Raw genomic sequence first — 15,536 nt, forward strand, 5'->3', positions numbered from 1 at the left:
CAGACGTACAAGTCAGGCTGGATGTGAGCAGCTGATCCCCTGCCTCATACCCATTCTTCTTGAACAGTTTAGAAGAGTTTTTGTGAAGAGAAGAAGAATAATCTTTTGCTGGATTATTTTAAACTAAATACTCCAACTCTGAGGACAGCCTCATGACTTTTTTTGCATTACTCTCAGCCTCACTGAAGGTGTTAGCAAGGTTCTGCAGGGCATAAGTTAGCAAGTAGACTAAATGGTTTCTTTTAGATTTTTTCTTTTTTTTGGCTTAAAATTTTTTGTTAAATAGAATTTTATCTTTTTCCAAGGTTTGAAGGCAACTTTACAAACTTCTCTCTGACTTAGACTCACCATTGTTTTTCGATTTTTCCTTTTTGTTAATTATTTCTCAAATATGCTAAGACAACTCATAAATTGTAGTCATTGCTTGTTACTTCTCATAAATGCTGTCCAAAGCAGCTGCGCTGATGGAGTAAAGCCTCCTTGTACTTCACTGAATCTTGTGGTACAACAGAGGTATCTTTTTATTTTCTAGTCAGATAAATGACTCTAAAATATAATGATTACATGAATTACTTCGAAAGGATAACACTTCAAGTTTACATTCATTACCTTTTATGACTGGGAAAAGCCCATCCTATGACAATTTTTAATGCAAAGGGACTTTTTTTGTCATTCTGTGAACTGGAAATAACATATTGTACAATTATTACTTGCGTCCTGAGAAATCTATCAATAACAGAAGGAAAACAATTTCCCCTTCTATTTCAGTACATAATTATACATTCTGTATATATACACACTTCTGATAATGCGTTTTAACCAATATTTTATTGATTTACTGTAGTTACATACAGAGTAATAAATAGCTTTCAGTTCTTTGGGATTTCATAATTTTATTATACTTTATATCTTCTTTACAAATAGGACAAATGAATAATGAGAACTAGTTACTTTGTGACCTGTATCTCTCTTCAAGATGTGCAGGTGCAGTAGTACTGGCTCTTAGGATGGTTTTTGACTGAGTGTTTCTTTTATTGCAGCTCATAATGCAGTGAATGCAGTCTTTGAAGTTGATTTATGATCAAAATTTTTCATATACATCCTGTAAAATTCTAAGCACTTTAACTGTACCATGTTTGCAAATAGTGAAGTAATCAGCTACTGTTTGGGGTTTTTTTTATCCTTTTATTTGTATGTTGAGATGGAAGTACTTTGTACTGAACGTGGAGATGTGGTTCTCTAGTAAATTATATTTGAAGTTTGGGAGGTGCAATTCATTGTTGCTGTATCCTCTAGGATACCAACATTTAATATAACAGTTCTGTACACAGAGCAGTCTGCTGCTGATAGCTTCAGGCTTTAGCATTAAAAGAAAAAAAAAACAAACAAAACCACAAATCAGCCAAAATCAAACCCCAAATTCCAAAACCCCCAAACTTCCAAGAACCCAAGGAAGAAGAAAACTTTTAGCATCTTAATAAAGTTAAGATGTTATTTTCAAAACACTGTTTAAATTCCCTGTTTGCCTAACTGGGGCTTAACCCTGTCTGGTTTACAAATAAGTCTTTTATTTTTCCTATACATATGCTTTTGATGTATGTCATCCATCAATGCTAGCAAGAACAGTAAATGCATTGATCTATTGCTGCACTTGACAAGTTAAATAACACTTTATGTAAGAAGTATTGATTTATAAAATCCAGTACATGTAATTAACATTAGAACTGTCAAAAGTTGAAAACAGTATTAACTTGCTGCTTATTTATAACCCAAAGAAAATTTAATAAAATATCCAGATTAATCAACTAACTCCTTTTCTTTGCCTTCAGATATGTCAAGCTCAGTTATGTTTGCTAGAACAGTGATATGTTTCTTCCCATTTTGACAAGAAGAAATTACATGTTTCATTGGTATCACCAAAAATAATTCTATAGTCTCTGGTTCTGTGTATTTTCCTTGAAGTGGTGAAAGAATTCCACTTGGGTAGTTCTGAAAGGATTTGTTGTAAAAGACATGGAAATAAGTGGTGCTATTTGGGAAAATGAAGGTGCCCAGTTTGTGTGAGGCTTCCAAAGAGCCTTTGATCCATCCCATTGGGAGTGTCTGCACAAATCTCCTGAGAGCTCTGCAAGGGTCATTCTGTGCTTCTGTCTCTCACCAGGTGCCTGTCCCAGAGTTTTCTTTAAGATGTAGGAATATTTCAGTTGGGTCCTGTGAACTTTGTACTGTGCTTTGTTGGCATTTCTGTCCTAATCCAGCATCACACAGGGACATGAACAGTCCCGTCTCTGCTCAGCGTGATGTGGGCTCCTGTGCCCATCACCCTCCAATTCAGTGACACCACTCAGGTCCTTTTGAGTTGAGTTTCTTGAGGCATGCGTTACCCAGTTTCTAAACCTATTTACATTTTTCAAGTTTACAAAAAAAAAAAAAAGAAAGCTGCAAGTTACACTTAAACAAAATAACAATAGCAGTGAGCAGTAGGCATTGCTTTTAACAAAGGCTGGAGCATGAATCATTTCCCCTCCAGCCCCCTTCATCAAAAGAGATGTGTTTATATCTTCTCTGGATATTCATAGCTGCTTTGCTATTTAGAAATAAATTCTCCTTGAGAACATAAATAGGTGCCTGACATGGCTTTCAGGTCTGGCAGTGCCTTTGCTGTTCCTTTGTTTTCTCCTGCTGCTCTTGTGTTTCTGTTCTGGTACTTCCAGACACTCCTCAGCTGTTTACCTTTTTGATTTAATTTATTTTCTGCACACTGAGAATGCCTCTTATAGCAGACACAAACTTGAGGAAAGCACATTTATGTTTTCATCTTTTCTCTCCTGTTACCTGTTCTGTAGGGTTTCATCTCTCCTTCGTGCCGGTGTCAATTGGAATATTTAGAGGATAGATTTTTAAATTGCTGGTTAGATATCAGTGTGATCAGGCTGCCCTGCAGTAGTTGGAGATTGTAGATTATGTAGCAGCAACAATAGTTTCTTTTGTGGTTAAAATAATGAAGGAAATCCTGCTATATTTGGATTCCCTTTCAGCGAGGCAGCTCTGCCTTCTACCTGCTGTGGGCCAAGGTTTAAACACTAACAACTTATTTCCTCGAGTCTCTGAGTGAGGCTCTGTAAACATCCCTGTATGAAGAGGATATGAAAAGCACAGAGGTTGTGCTTTGATACCAAATTCAGAGGCTGGAGGTTTCTTTGGAGATTTTGTTTTGGTTTTCATAGTTAATGGGTTCTCTTTCATTTGCCCACTTTGTACAGATGTGCCTTTTTCTTTCAGTGCATTTGTAACTTTCTTAAAAATATCCTCATAAATATTAAAAAAAAATTCTGGAGCTTTTTTTTTGTGGATGAACTACACTAAACATAATTTTAGAACATCATATGTAGCCTTTTGATTTCTAATCTTGCAGCAGGTAGTGGCTTTAAGCTGAAAGAGGGTGGCTTTATGTGGGATATTGAGAAGAAATTCTGCCCTGGGAGGGTGGGGAGGCCCTGGCACAGGGTGCCCAGGGAAGCTGTGGCTGCCCCAGCCCTGGAAGTTGCTTGGAGCAACCTGGGACAGTGGAAGGTGTCCCTGCCATGGCAAGGGGTGGCACTGGATGGGCTTTAAGGTCTTGCCAACTCAAACCATTCTGGGATTCTGAGGTATTCCATAAATTCCCAGAACTATGAATAGTGGCTGCCTTCTGATAAACAGTAAGCCAATATAATTTTTTTGCCCTGACTGAACTGAATTATTACAGGTGATCAGGAAGTGAGACTAAAACATGAGGTGTAGAAATTAAATGGGAAAAGGAAGCCTTAGTGGGACTTTAGGTTAATACATCAGGAGCTGCTTGAGGCTCAGTTAAAATGATATCAGCTTATTATTTTTTTTTCTCCTTGGCTGGTCTGCTAAAGAAATCAATTTTAAGAAAAGAATAATACAATTGCATGTAGGAAAGTTTTTCTTGGTGTATTTGGGGATGAGAGAGGTTTATGTTGAATTTTAACGGAGGTGTGTTACCAACCATTGTCTTTTTTTTTTTTTTCTTTTTTTTTCTATCAGAATCCAGATCCTATAAAAAGTCTGCTCTGGCTCTGTTTTGAGTGTTTCTAATAAAACTTGAGAAATCTTTTCTCAAAAGGGAATTCTTCAAGAAGTGATTGTGTAGTGAATGAAAAGAGGGTCTTTAAATAGATGGCAGAGTATTAGGGAGTAGATTTTATGAATACAAAGAACAGGTTATGTTTAAGGACTTTTAAGCAGTCTGTGATAATAAGATTTTCTTTTTTTATCATAAAAAAATCCTGCTCTGACTTTTTTCTGTTGTCTCAGGATGCAAATGGATTTTTGTAGTTCATCTAAAGCTGTTCATAAAGAAAAATGGAAGAAGGCTAAGAGATAACAGGAAATGTTTATGCCTTAAAACAGGGAAGAAAGGTTGGAAACACCAAAAGAGGTTCTACTGTATCTAGTCACTTCATGGCGTTTATCTTAGAATTATAGAAGTTTCTAGGGAATGAATTAGGATGTTTGTTCTTTTAAGCAATACAATGTGTTAGCCAAGATTTGGGAAAAACATTTGGTATGTTTGCATCAAGAAATGAGGAGCAGAGAAGCCAACTGGAATGTGCAGTGCCATTTAGGTAATTCTGAAATAGAGAAGTGATGCTTCAATTTAAAAAAAAAAAAAGAATTTTTAATTAAATCTGCTTAACTATCAGTGTGAAGCACTCATTCTTGCCACTTGGGATTCCTATTCTATTGAATTGTTGAAAGCTAATCATAACTATACATTACAGAATGTTTCGTTTTCCTCTTGGGATGGGCTGCAACAGGTTTGCAATCTTTAGTTCAATATTTCTTCCATCCAAATCAAATATATGATTGGCAATTACCCAATAGCTAACTTGCCAATTAGTTATGTGAGCTATTCAAGGCAAAAAAAAGGAAGTTATCCTTTGAAATCTTGTCTCCCTGTGAGTGTGCATTTAAAAGAAATAAATGTCACTTATTCTAAAAATATGTGGGCTTCCTCACAGAATTTGCTGAGTCCTAAAACAATTTAATTCCATCCCCAATTAAACCTCTAAAAGCATCATCCATCAACCTCAGCTGATATCTGTATTTGCATTCAGGGATTATAATAGAGGTACCCTAAAAGAAGGTTATCTTCTTAATCTGTAGGACGACAAAAATGGGCAGCTTGGGCTCATTTACTTGAAGTATGAAATCGAGAAAGAAAGACTGATTTAAATACAGTTGCTTCAGTACTCTTCCAATATAAAATCAGATATCGTCTTTGATGAAAGTTCAGGAAATCCATTTTGAGAGAATGCTTTATACCATTGTGTGAAAATTCTTAGCTGTTGCAGTATATTTGAAAAATAACCTGATATTTTAATGAAATATTCACTACGATGCATCAGTCCTTTGCAATCGAGGTTTAGAGTGAGGTAGTAAAATGCAATTTAAATTTAATTGTTGTGCTTGGTGATTTATGTCACACTTCCAACCACAAAAATTTGAATCTCAAAGATGCAGTATTTTGGGTAAAATAGACTTCCTGCAAATCAATACAGTTAAAGTGACTGAATGCTCTAATGTATGTTTGACATTGTTGACAGTTTATGAATAGATCTTATACTAACTTCCCCAGCATCTCACCAATGTATTTTAGAAGATTTGAATTCAAAAGAAGATTGATTCAAATATATCTCGAGTTCAATCTGACTTTCTGGTACATTTCCCGGGATTTACTGTGTTATAATTTCAAATTCATATGTCATATAATATATTGAAGTTCATTTCCACAAGAGAATACAACTTGCATCCAGAGCTAGCACATGTATGCATGTATATCAGAAACTTTAAGATTAGAAAACTGAGATAGCAAGACTAAAAGGTCCTTTTGAAAAGGAAATACTGAAAAATCTTTTCCATATCCAACTTGGGAGTAAGAAGAAAAGCCATTTTCCCAGGAAGTTGCAGTTATTTGCTGTCAGAGCAGAGCAGCTCGACTGTGCTCACATCTGAACTTCAGTCTGGTCTTGAATGGATTTTGCTGCCACAGTTGTGGCAATTTCTGTGGATTGCTGAAAAGATTCTTCCTGTCTCTAGTTTGGGTTTCCTGACTCCAGTTGCCATTTTACCTTTATATTTGTATTACACATTCAATGTCCCAGACAGACTTTTTGGGATACTCTTCCCATGGCAGTCATTGTTTACCCACCTGAAGGTTCACATCTCCTTTCCTGGCAGACACTGAGGGCAAAAACATTTCTGTGTTGCTGATCTCCTGGGCTGATCGTTCAGTCTCTACCTCATTTTCCTCAGAAAATTTTTTAGGCATAATCTGTTCTTTATTTTCCTGTCTCAGCTGATCGTACCTTTAGAAGCATATGAAGAAACAGTAATGTGCATCATGTTTTGACTGGAGATTAATAAGCTAAAATCATCAGTCAAAACTCTCTTTTCAATATTGAACCTGTAGGGCCAACAGAGCAATGGAAAGGCAGCTGCTCACCTGGTATTTGTTAATATTTGCTCTGAATTGCTGATTGTGTGCAGGTTGATCTACTTTTAATATTTAATATTAGCTCACTTAAAAATGACTTAAAAGTAGAGATGCATAACAAAGACAAATAGCAGTGGCGCTGGGGATCTTTCAGCCTGCTCTCAGCACTCCCTTTTCCTTCCTCTGAGTGTTCAGGACCACAGAATCTGTTTTTTTCAGGAAGTGAATACCTGATTTTGTCTGTAACTGTTGGTATCCAACTTTTCTGGAGGAAAAAAAGCTGGGATTTGAAGAGGGTAGTTGCAGTGGATTTTACTGATGGGGGTGATGTGGTACTTCCCTGGAGTACTTTAACTTTCCTTTTCTCTGCAGGGTAGAGGTTCTCAAGATCAAATTGTCTTTAATTAAAATTTATTAATTCCTGAGGGACAGGACTGTGCAATTGCTTTCAAGATCTTGTAAGACCTTGTAGTAACTGAAAGATCTATTTAATCTGACTTTGCCTTATGTGTTTTACAAATGTAAGCTCTTCAAGGGTTCAGAATCATTATCTGAGCCTTGTTAATTTGTTTGTTAGAGGGAATGTTTGAGGTCCTTGAGATGGTGCTCTCCTGTTTCTGGAGTCACATTCACTCGTGCAATCCCTATGAGACTGGGGTTCCTTGGCTATTTAATGAGTATCTATTCTTGGAATTTTGTTGCCATTCCAAAGCTGTCCAGCCAGGCTGCCTCTTCTTCTTGCCGTCCTGTTTGTAAATTTGTGCCTGAAGGTGATTTTCAGGGAGAATGGAGCACGAGGGAGCTTTCAGCTCTCCTGTGGTGCAGCTCATCTGCCAGGGCTGGGGACAAGCCCAGGGTAGAGGACAATGGTACCCAGCACCATTTTGTACATAAATGTCAGCATTAGTCCAAGAAAAACTGTCTGGGTGTTGTTGAAGTTATTCCTGAAACTTTATTTTGGGATAAAATCTGTCTAAGCTTTGCATGTACCAAAGAAAGAAACTTAATGGGCCAGCCCAGCGATGTAATGAAACTCAGACAGTTTGGAGGTGCAGAAAAGCAAGGCAGAAAAGCTGTGGAGCAAATTTCTAGATAATTTTGGCATATTCAATTCTACTTCTTCTTGAGATGTACATAAAAATAAATCTGCAGCATCCTTTTAAGGACACGAGTCAGGATGTTGGCGAGTTTGGTAAGCAGTCTTAATGAAAATTTACTGAAGCTGTAAATATACATGTGCCAACAGATTGGCACCTTATCCCTTTGCTCCTTCTTGCAACTCAAAAAGTTCTTTAATTACCATTACTTTTATTTTTTAATCAACATAGCTGAAGAGGCAGAGAGGCTGGAAGTATCAGCACATTTAGGAAAAGCAACAGTGTATAGCATGAGTGCTTGTCGGATTTTTTTTTTTTTTTTTGGTAGGCAGAAAAGTATTCTAGCCAAGAATAATAATTTCAAAATTTTATATTTTTGGTTTTAGGACTCAGAATATCTTTTCATTAGTATTTTACTCCATTCTTGAAGAGTATGAAACAAAAAATGCCTTCCTGGCTTCTAAACCCTTGGTTGGCCAAGGTTACCCTCCTGGTGAGCCCCTTCTGTAGTTAATTACTGAGTGCAAGTATCTCATACTTATTAAATGCCCCTTGTGTTTTCCATCTCTCAGTCAGTTACTTTTTTCCCACAACCCCTCTGAGATGGCTTTGATTTTTTTCCTTGCCAATTTTCCTGTTTCCCTAGGATGCTCTATAATAACCAGACTTTTCCTTGCAGGTCCAGGTTTAAATTCTGCTTTCCATTACAGATTAAGGCTGTAAATAAAGCCCAGGGTGCAGCCTGAGGTGTGAGCAGCCCTGTGCTGCAGAAATGCCAACGTCATCAAAGCTGCCTCTCTGCAAAAAAATTTTTGCTCTGTATTTTATTTTCATTTCTGCTTTCAGTGAATATTTAGTGATCTCTGATTGCATAATTGAATTTGATAAACTGATGGTATGTGATTGATGAGAAAGTCAGGAGTAAAGGATTAGAAGATAAAATTACTTCAAGGGTTTAAGTAAATCTTCCAGAGAGCCAGGGTAATTTATAAAGCATGCTATACTCTTTATAAAAATATTCCCGTAGGTCTATTAAATTTTAGCTTCTAACAGAACTGGATTGAGTTTTGAGAATCATTTTCATGTAATAACAGCTTGATTGTGATGCTTTAAATGGAAGATAGCTCTGAGTGGGCTGCAGCATCACTGGCTTTGGAATATTTGAGTAGGAAATATAGGGCTGAATGAAGACTTGTGGGCAGCACTTTGTCTTCCAAATGCATCATTTTTTTTCTTGGAAAGACATAAGTTAGGAGTAAGTGGATAATTCAGAGTAAGTAATGAAGGAGGTTGTGCTGCTGAGTCTGTAAATCACTGAAAACAAGGATCAACAATTGACTCTGGTGCAGACATCACTTCCACTGAGATCTCCCTCAGTGACTAAACTTTCTTTGGGGAGGAACAGTTTAGGGGACTCATTCCAGGAGCCTCTGTACATGAGCAGGTAAATGTTGTTTTCAGGAGACTCAGCACGAATCATTTCACTTTACCAGCTGGGCTCTGTTATCTTCCCCTGAACACCAGCACTGCTCCCAGCTGCTGCTTTTCCATCTCCAGAGGAAGCCTGACACCTTTAATCTTACCAGGGTAGAATGCCTGAAACTCCCTGGGGAGACTCCCCAAAATGCCTTTGACAGGATTTAACATTTTCTCTCTTGTTTAGAAATACCTTAGTAAAAATTTGCTTTTCTCTCTGGGTAAAATAACTGTATTGCACAGGAACATCCTCTAACTCCAACCTTATTTTTTCTTTATAGCATTTAAAATATTGGTCTGTTTTACTAGTTAGGAGACAATGAAAATTGGGATAAGATGATTTCACAATAATTGCAGTCATTAAAACAACAACTAAAGAGAAGCTTTGCAGAATATATTTTCAGTCATGTAATAGTGTGGAGAAGTGTAAAAACTTTCCTTGGCTTGTCTGCTAGCTTGGAACTGTTCCAGTTTTCTCATATGCTGAATTGTTGTAGCTTCCTATATAGCCAATTTAGAGAAGATGCTGCTGATCTGCACTTGTCATGAATCAGGTTGTTTGAAAGACAGGTTATTTAAAATGCAACAAATCAGAAAAGGACCCTATCCCTAATCCAGTTTTTAATTTAGCTTGTTAGCTTGGATTTTGTGTGATAGTTTATAAGTGTTACTTTAAGATTATATGTTTTTTCTTTCTGAATAAATGACTGTGTTCCTGAAGTTAAATCCTAAAAATTCAGGAGACAATTTGTCAATCCAAATCATCTAAAAATTCAGGAGACGATTTGTCAATCCAAATCATCAGATGAGTGGGGAGCTGTGGTTGATTTATGGCCCATTGCAGGAGATATTTGGCAGCAGTGGGCCTGGGGCTCCCTGGCCACACTCAGCTCTGCCCTGGGACCCTTCAGTGATAACAAATCTGTGCTGCCCCGTGCTGTGCAGCCAGAAACATTCCCTGAACAGAGGCAAAGTGAAAGATAAAGGCTTGGAGACTTGGACATGCCCGGTGAAACACCAGGGTCACTGGGAAACCCCCACCAGCACCCTTGGGCCAAGCTCCTGGGGCTGTCCTGTCAGTGATTCTGGGATCTGTGGACTCAAAAATTCCAGCCAGCCTTGAACAGCACATGAGGGCACTCCAAACTGTAAAAAATATGTTAAACTCTTTAAATATAAAAAGCCTGAGTATATATAAAATTCTAAGTATAAAAATGCCTGAGATTTTTGTGTAAAATAAATGTTTAAAGGAAGGTTTGCAGTTTAACTGAACCATTACTTGCACTGGGACAACGTTTGTATATCTTGGTTTTTTTTCTGTATTTTGTATATAAAGTATGCACATACACCCTGCACACTTGAGTGAAGAGCTCAGTATTGTCTACGTGTTCAGTATTATTAATATTTTATATTACATTTCTGACTTCGAATATAACTCCTGTTGTTTATGTGTAATCATAAAATCTGAAAGTGTTCCAGGCCAGGTTGAATGGAGCAACCTGGTCTGGTGGAAGGTGTCTGTGCCCATGGGAGGGGTTGGAACTGGATGAGTTGTAATCTCCCTTCCAACCCAGACCATTCTGGTTTAAATTCAGTTATAGAAGGTATTTGTATGCTCCTAAAATTAAGCCTATAGTTCCTGTACAATTACAAGCAGAAATTCAACACGTAAAGTGTGAAAAGCCTTCATCTTCCAGATGTGACTGGGGTAGATCTCTAGCAGGTGTGGACTCAGAATCAATCTGTATTTGAGCAGAGCTTTGGCAGTTTACCCATCAAGAATTTTGCTACTTTGAGTGTTTTATTTGTGATACACAAGAGTCTGAGATTACTTGTGACCCTTGCATACTACTGATGTACCCTAATTCTAAAATCTGTTAGTTGCTTCAGGTAATATAATTTAACATATTTTGGTTTGTAAGAACATTGAAAAATACATTAAACTTGTGAGGTGTTTTTTCTAAATTCTTTTCCTTATCAAGAATCTTCATTTACCCTGAGACTTTTCCTGCTGTGATAATAATTTCTATCCAAGATTACACTTCTGGTTCCTATTCAAGAAATTAAAAAAAAAAGGTAAAAAAAAAAAAGCTTTGAGCGGATTTAATCCTCAGAAAGGAGAAGAGGGGGGAAAAAAACCTATTAGGGTTGTTCACTGCCTGCCACAGCAGGCAATGTTGGAATTTTCTTCTGAAGAAAGAGTAAACATGGACAAAAGCTTGTCTTAGTGGGCAAGGACAAAGTTTATCAAAATCTTGGTAATTCTGCCCCTAAAGATAAAGCTTAGCTATGAATGCACCAGTGCAAGCCTTAGCTGAATCATGTTGTTTCTTGTTTTACCATGACCATGTTGAGGAGAAATTAGCTAAATATCAGTAGTTTCTCCTATATTTTCCTAAATAGCCTCCAAACACATTTTTTCCTTTGTATTTCAGGGGATGTTGCTCCATTCTTCAAGACAGAACCAGGCTTGCCCCAGATCCACCTGGAAGGAAACAGACTGGTCCTTACGTGCCTTGCTGAAGGCAGCTGGCCCTTGGAATTCAAGTGGTTGCACAACGACAGTGAAATAACCTCCTACTCCAGTGAATACAAGTAAATAACATCCATATAATCACCTCTGCTAGTGGAACTGCAAAAAACAACCACAAACCAAACCCCACCCCCTCCATTTCCCAATGCCTCCAAGAGCTTTGTAGATAAAGACACAGGGATGTGGGGGTTCATTATGAAAGAAGAGTAGGTTTTGTAAACAGATGAGATTCCTTTGCTGAAAATGAGACTTGACACTTCAAAATGTGGGTTTTAACATGGAATTTTTAAGTACCAGAAGTGCCTTTTGTTGGAGATGTAACATTTACCTGTGTTCGTGATAAACAGGAGACACGTTCCTTAGCCAAATGTTACATATGATGTGTGAACTCATCCTCGAACAGAGCCAAGCTCGCTGGGACTCTCCGTCTCCATCAGATCTAGAGGAATGTGGTCTGTCCTAAATTCCACACAAAACTTTCTGCTTCAATTCTAGCAGTTCCAAAAGGGAGCTGATAGTTCAACAAACTGCCCTTTAATGATTGTGCAGTTTGCCCCCAGGACCTTCTTCCTGCCTCCCTCCCCATCCCACAGACATTCCATCAAACAGGAGCTGAACCACAGTGTGGCTTATCAGAGCTCGTTCCTGCTGATAGGCAGCACATGGCTGGCCAAGTACCAACGTGCCAGACAGCCAAGTTTTGTCTGCTTGTGGGAGGATTGACTGGGTTTTCTCCATGCAAACAGAAATTTCTGTACTCTTACGGAAATTTAATTTTTATGCAACTTACTTGGTGCTTTCCAATTTTGTAGAATTTGCCAGGTGAGTTCAGACATTATGAGGGGTGGGTATGTGACAGAGAGAGCCCAGGTACAACACCTTTTCCAAACCAAGCTAAATACTGCATTTTTGGGACACACGGCTTAAGGGGAAAATTATGCTCCTTCAGTATAGATAGAAATTACAGTATAAATTGGTATGCAGATAATGCAGATAATGATATAAAGTTCTACATTGTTACACAAGGCAATACATAATTACTTTTCTCAAAGATTTTCAAAATTGTAACCTAGCACTCTGTTTTTGATATTCTGTTTTTGATATTATTTACATTTACAGAGCAGTAGGGGAAAAGATGCCCTTAAATAACTTTTTTAAACTTGTGGGGGTTATTTAGCATTTCAAGTATTTAGCAACTGTTTGAACCCAAGCATTCAGTTCTATATGAAGTTACCTATAAATGCAAGACTTGATTTGGATGAGCCCTCTTATTCCTGAGCCCCTGCATCTACTCGTAGTTGGTACTTTCATCCTTTGGGATGTGGATTGCGAGCCACACGCACATAAAGAGGAGATTTGTGAATGCTTTCTAGAAAATGAAAAGATCTCTAATAGCACAACAAATCACAGAATGTTTGGGCATGACTTTGTGCAAATGCCACTTGTTTTGATCAACAGCAGCAGAGTCAGCTGTAGTGGCTGGGTAGAAGGAGCTGGGAGCAGCCTTGACCGTGTGAGATGCTGAGAGAGTGGGAGGAAAAATGGGGTGGGGGAAAAACACATGAACATGGAATGAACAGCGAGCAGGGGTTAGAACTCCAGCCCTGGAGGTGTGCTACGCACTGGGAGATGACATTTCATGGTATTAGGAGAAACCTGAGTAAGAATGTGTGACATTTTGAAGTAAGACCTGACTGCCGTGGTATTTCTTAAACAAGTGGACACCCCAATACAAAATCGGAATTTTACTGTGTATGGCAGTGTGAGTCAGTTATTGGAACACCTTTCCCAAGCTGTGTGTGACACACCTGCAGTCAGTCCCTTGTTTCTTATATTGCATTTAATTTGTTCTTGTGAATGTCAGGTCATGATCCAAACCATATTTATTAATTCTGCATTTTTTTATATTCTTATTTCTATTTCTTATTAAAAGATCTGGTGCAGAGGAAGCTGCTGGTTTATGATAATAATATTGATAGAAAATATTAATTTAGAAATTGCATCCCTATTGCTACACCACAGCCAGAGATCAGCTAAACAGGATTTTGATTCTGTAGAAATGCAAAGCTTTAAGCTTCCAAAAAAATGGCATAGGTGCATTAGGATGAATGAAAGCAAGGAAAAGATATGCTCAGACATAAAAATTGCAGTTGCAAAATTTAACCTTTGACCCCATAACAGTTTGCTGTGCAGTTCTCTTGGGTAAATAGCCTGTTTAAATGCACGAATCTTCCTGAGTAAGTGACTTCTGCTGCAATTTGAATCATCAATCAAAGAGTTTTTGGTAATTGATACTACTTAGTGTGTCTCAGTTAAAGTAATGTCTTTATTGTAACAGGCTGAAAATATATTATTATAACAGCCCAAGTGAGTGAAGACCTAATTGGAGCCTTTGCATTGTGACATTGGTGACCCTGAGTGAGAAGCTCCTCTTTGTCTAACGAGGCTGGTTGTGTGCACAGCCTGGCTTTCACAGTGACTGTGCATACACCACTTTGTGTTAAGTATTTATAAAACAACCTTATCAATTCTTTGTGATCTGAGATCCACCTTATGAAAACAAATCGATGCTGATGACTGCAGGAGCAATTTTGGTCATGTCTATAAGTTAAGAGACTTTAATGTTCAGGCAGTGTCTTATTTCTGTTTTCTTTTCCCCTCTCCTTTGTTTTCTTTTGAATTAAGTTCTGGACAAGGTGTGTTTGTCATATTTGCTTTTGTGACCTGAAGATATTGATTTATTGGAATTTAAGAAACTAAGGTCACGTCTAAGCAGCCATACACTTTCAACCAAATTACTTAAAAGTATCTGATTATTAAATTTTTAACAATGGACACATTTCAGTTTTGCTTCCGTATTCTAAAAGTTAGATCAGTTGATCCATAAGTCTTTTGTTAAAAAGCTTGATAGAAAGTAACATGAATATCTAATAAAATACACTTAGCTTTAATTCTGTATCCATAATTATGACTATTAAATCCCATAGCCTATAGCTTCACTTTCAACTCTAAGGGCATTTAAAATTAAAATGAGGGTTTAAATTTTAGATTAGGAGTGAACTGTAAGTGTTGGCCAGGATTTCTCCTGAGGTGGATGATGCCACACCCTCCTGGATCTCTTTGCAGAGGGGTGATGGAGCACATCAGGCTCGGGGAGACTCCCCTTGAAGCTTTTCTTTTCCGCTTGTCACTTCCCATCTCTCTGCAGAACCTTCCCAAACTCCAGGTTCTGCTTGGCTGTGCCTTTCAAACTGAGGGAAGAGTCAGGGCTGACTTTCCAAAGTCCTTGCAGACAGCCCCAGGTACCTCAAGGAGCCTCCTGGCATCTCTACAATGGGAAGATCTGTCTTCAAAGTTTGAGCATGGACAAAAAGAAAGCAAAATTCTGTCTTGTCACTGTAAGGAATTGTGTTAACCTTCAGTTTCAGTTCATTCTGGGGAAGAAAGTCTTATTTAGAACTTAGAAAGCCTATTTATATCCCTTCCTGCCAGTCAGAAAACAAGTGGAATGGGAAAAGCATAGCACAAAAAGCAGTATCAAGGCTGTTAGGTCAGTAGAAAAGTAGGTTTTAAAACAATACTAAGACATATGAGGTGCATAAAGACTGTTTAAAATTGTAAACACAGAATCAGAAATTCCATTAATATTTATCCCTTGCCCAGGTTTGCAATTTTCAAGATAGTCTCAAACAGTATTAACACATGTCCTATCTCTTTTTTCCACATTTGTTATTTAATTCTTCTAATTTTGCTTGCCATACCTGAACGTTATACCCAGTAGGTCCACTGAGAATCCAGCTGCTCTAGGTTTTGGCTGCCTTGGAATTTCTAAAGTAGATGGGATTTCCACTGTAAATTTTTAAAAGATTTTCATTTCTTCAGGCAACATGTTAAGAATGTTTCCTGATGAAACTTTAATAAGTCA

At 37.8% G+C, this 15,536-nt stretch overlaps 1 protein-coding gene across 1 annotated transcript in view; it reads left to right on the forward strand.

Annotated features, from left to right (window-relative positions):
* SDK1 (sidekick cell adhesion molecule 1) overlaps positions 1-15,536 on the forward strand; it is a 376,424-nt gene that overhangs the window by 96,714 nt on the left and 264,174 nt on the right. The window contains exon 2 of the mRNA XM_021549399.3: positions 11,514-11,673. Within this exon, the coding sequence (XP_021405074.1) occupies positions 11,514-11,673 (160 nt within the window). The remainder of the gene's footprint in view (positions 1-11,513; positions 11,674-15,536) is intronic.

Source organism: Lonchura striata, chromosome 16 (genome assembly GCF_046129695.1).
Source record: "Lonchura striata isolate bLonStr1 chromosome 16, bLonStr1.mat, whole genome shotgun sequence".
Taxonomy (NCBI): domain Eukaryota; kingdom Metazoa; phylum Chordata; class Aves; order Passeriformes; family Estrildidae; genus Lonchura; species Lonchura striata.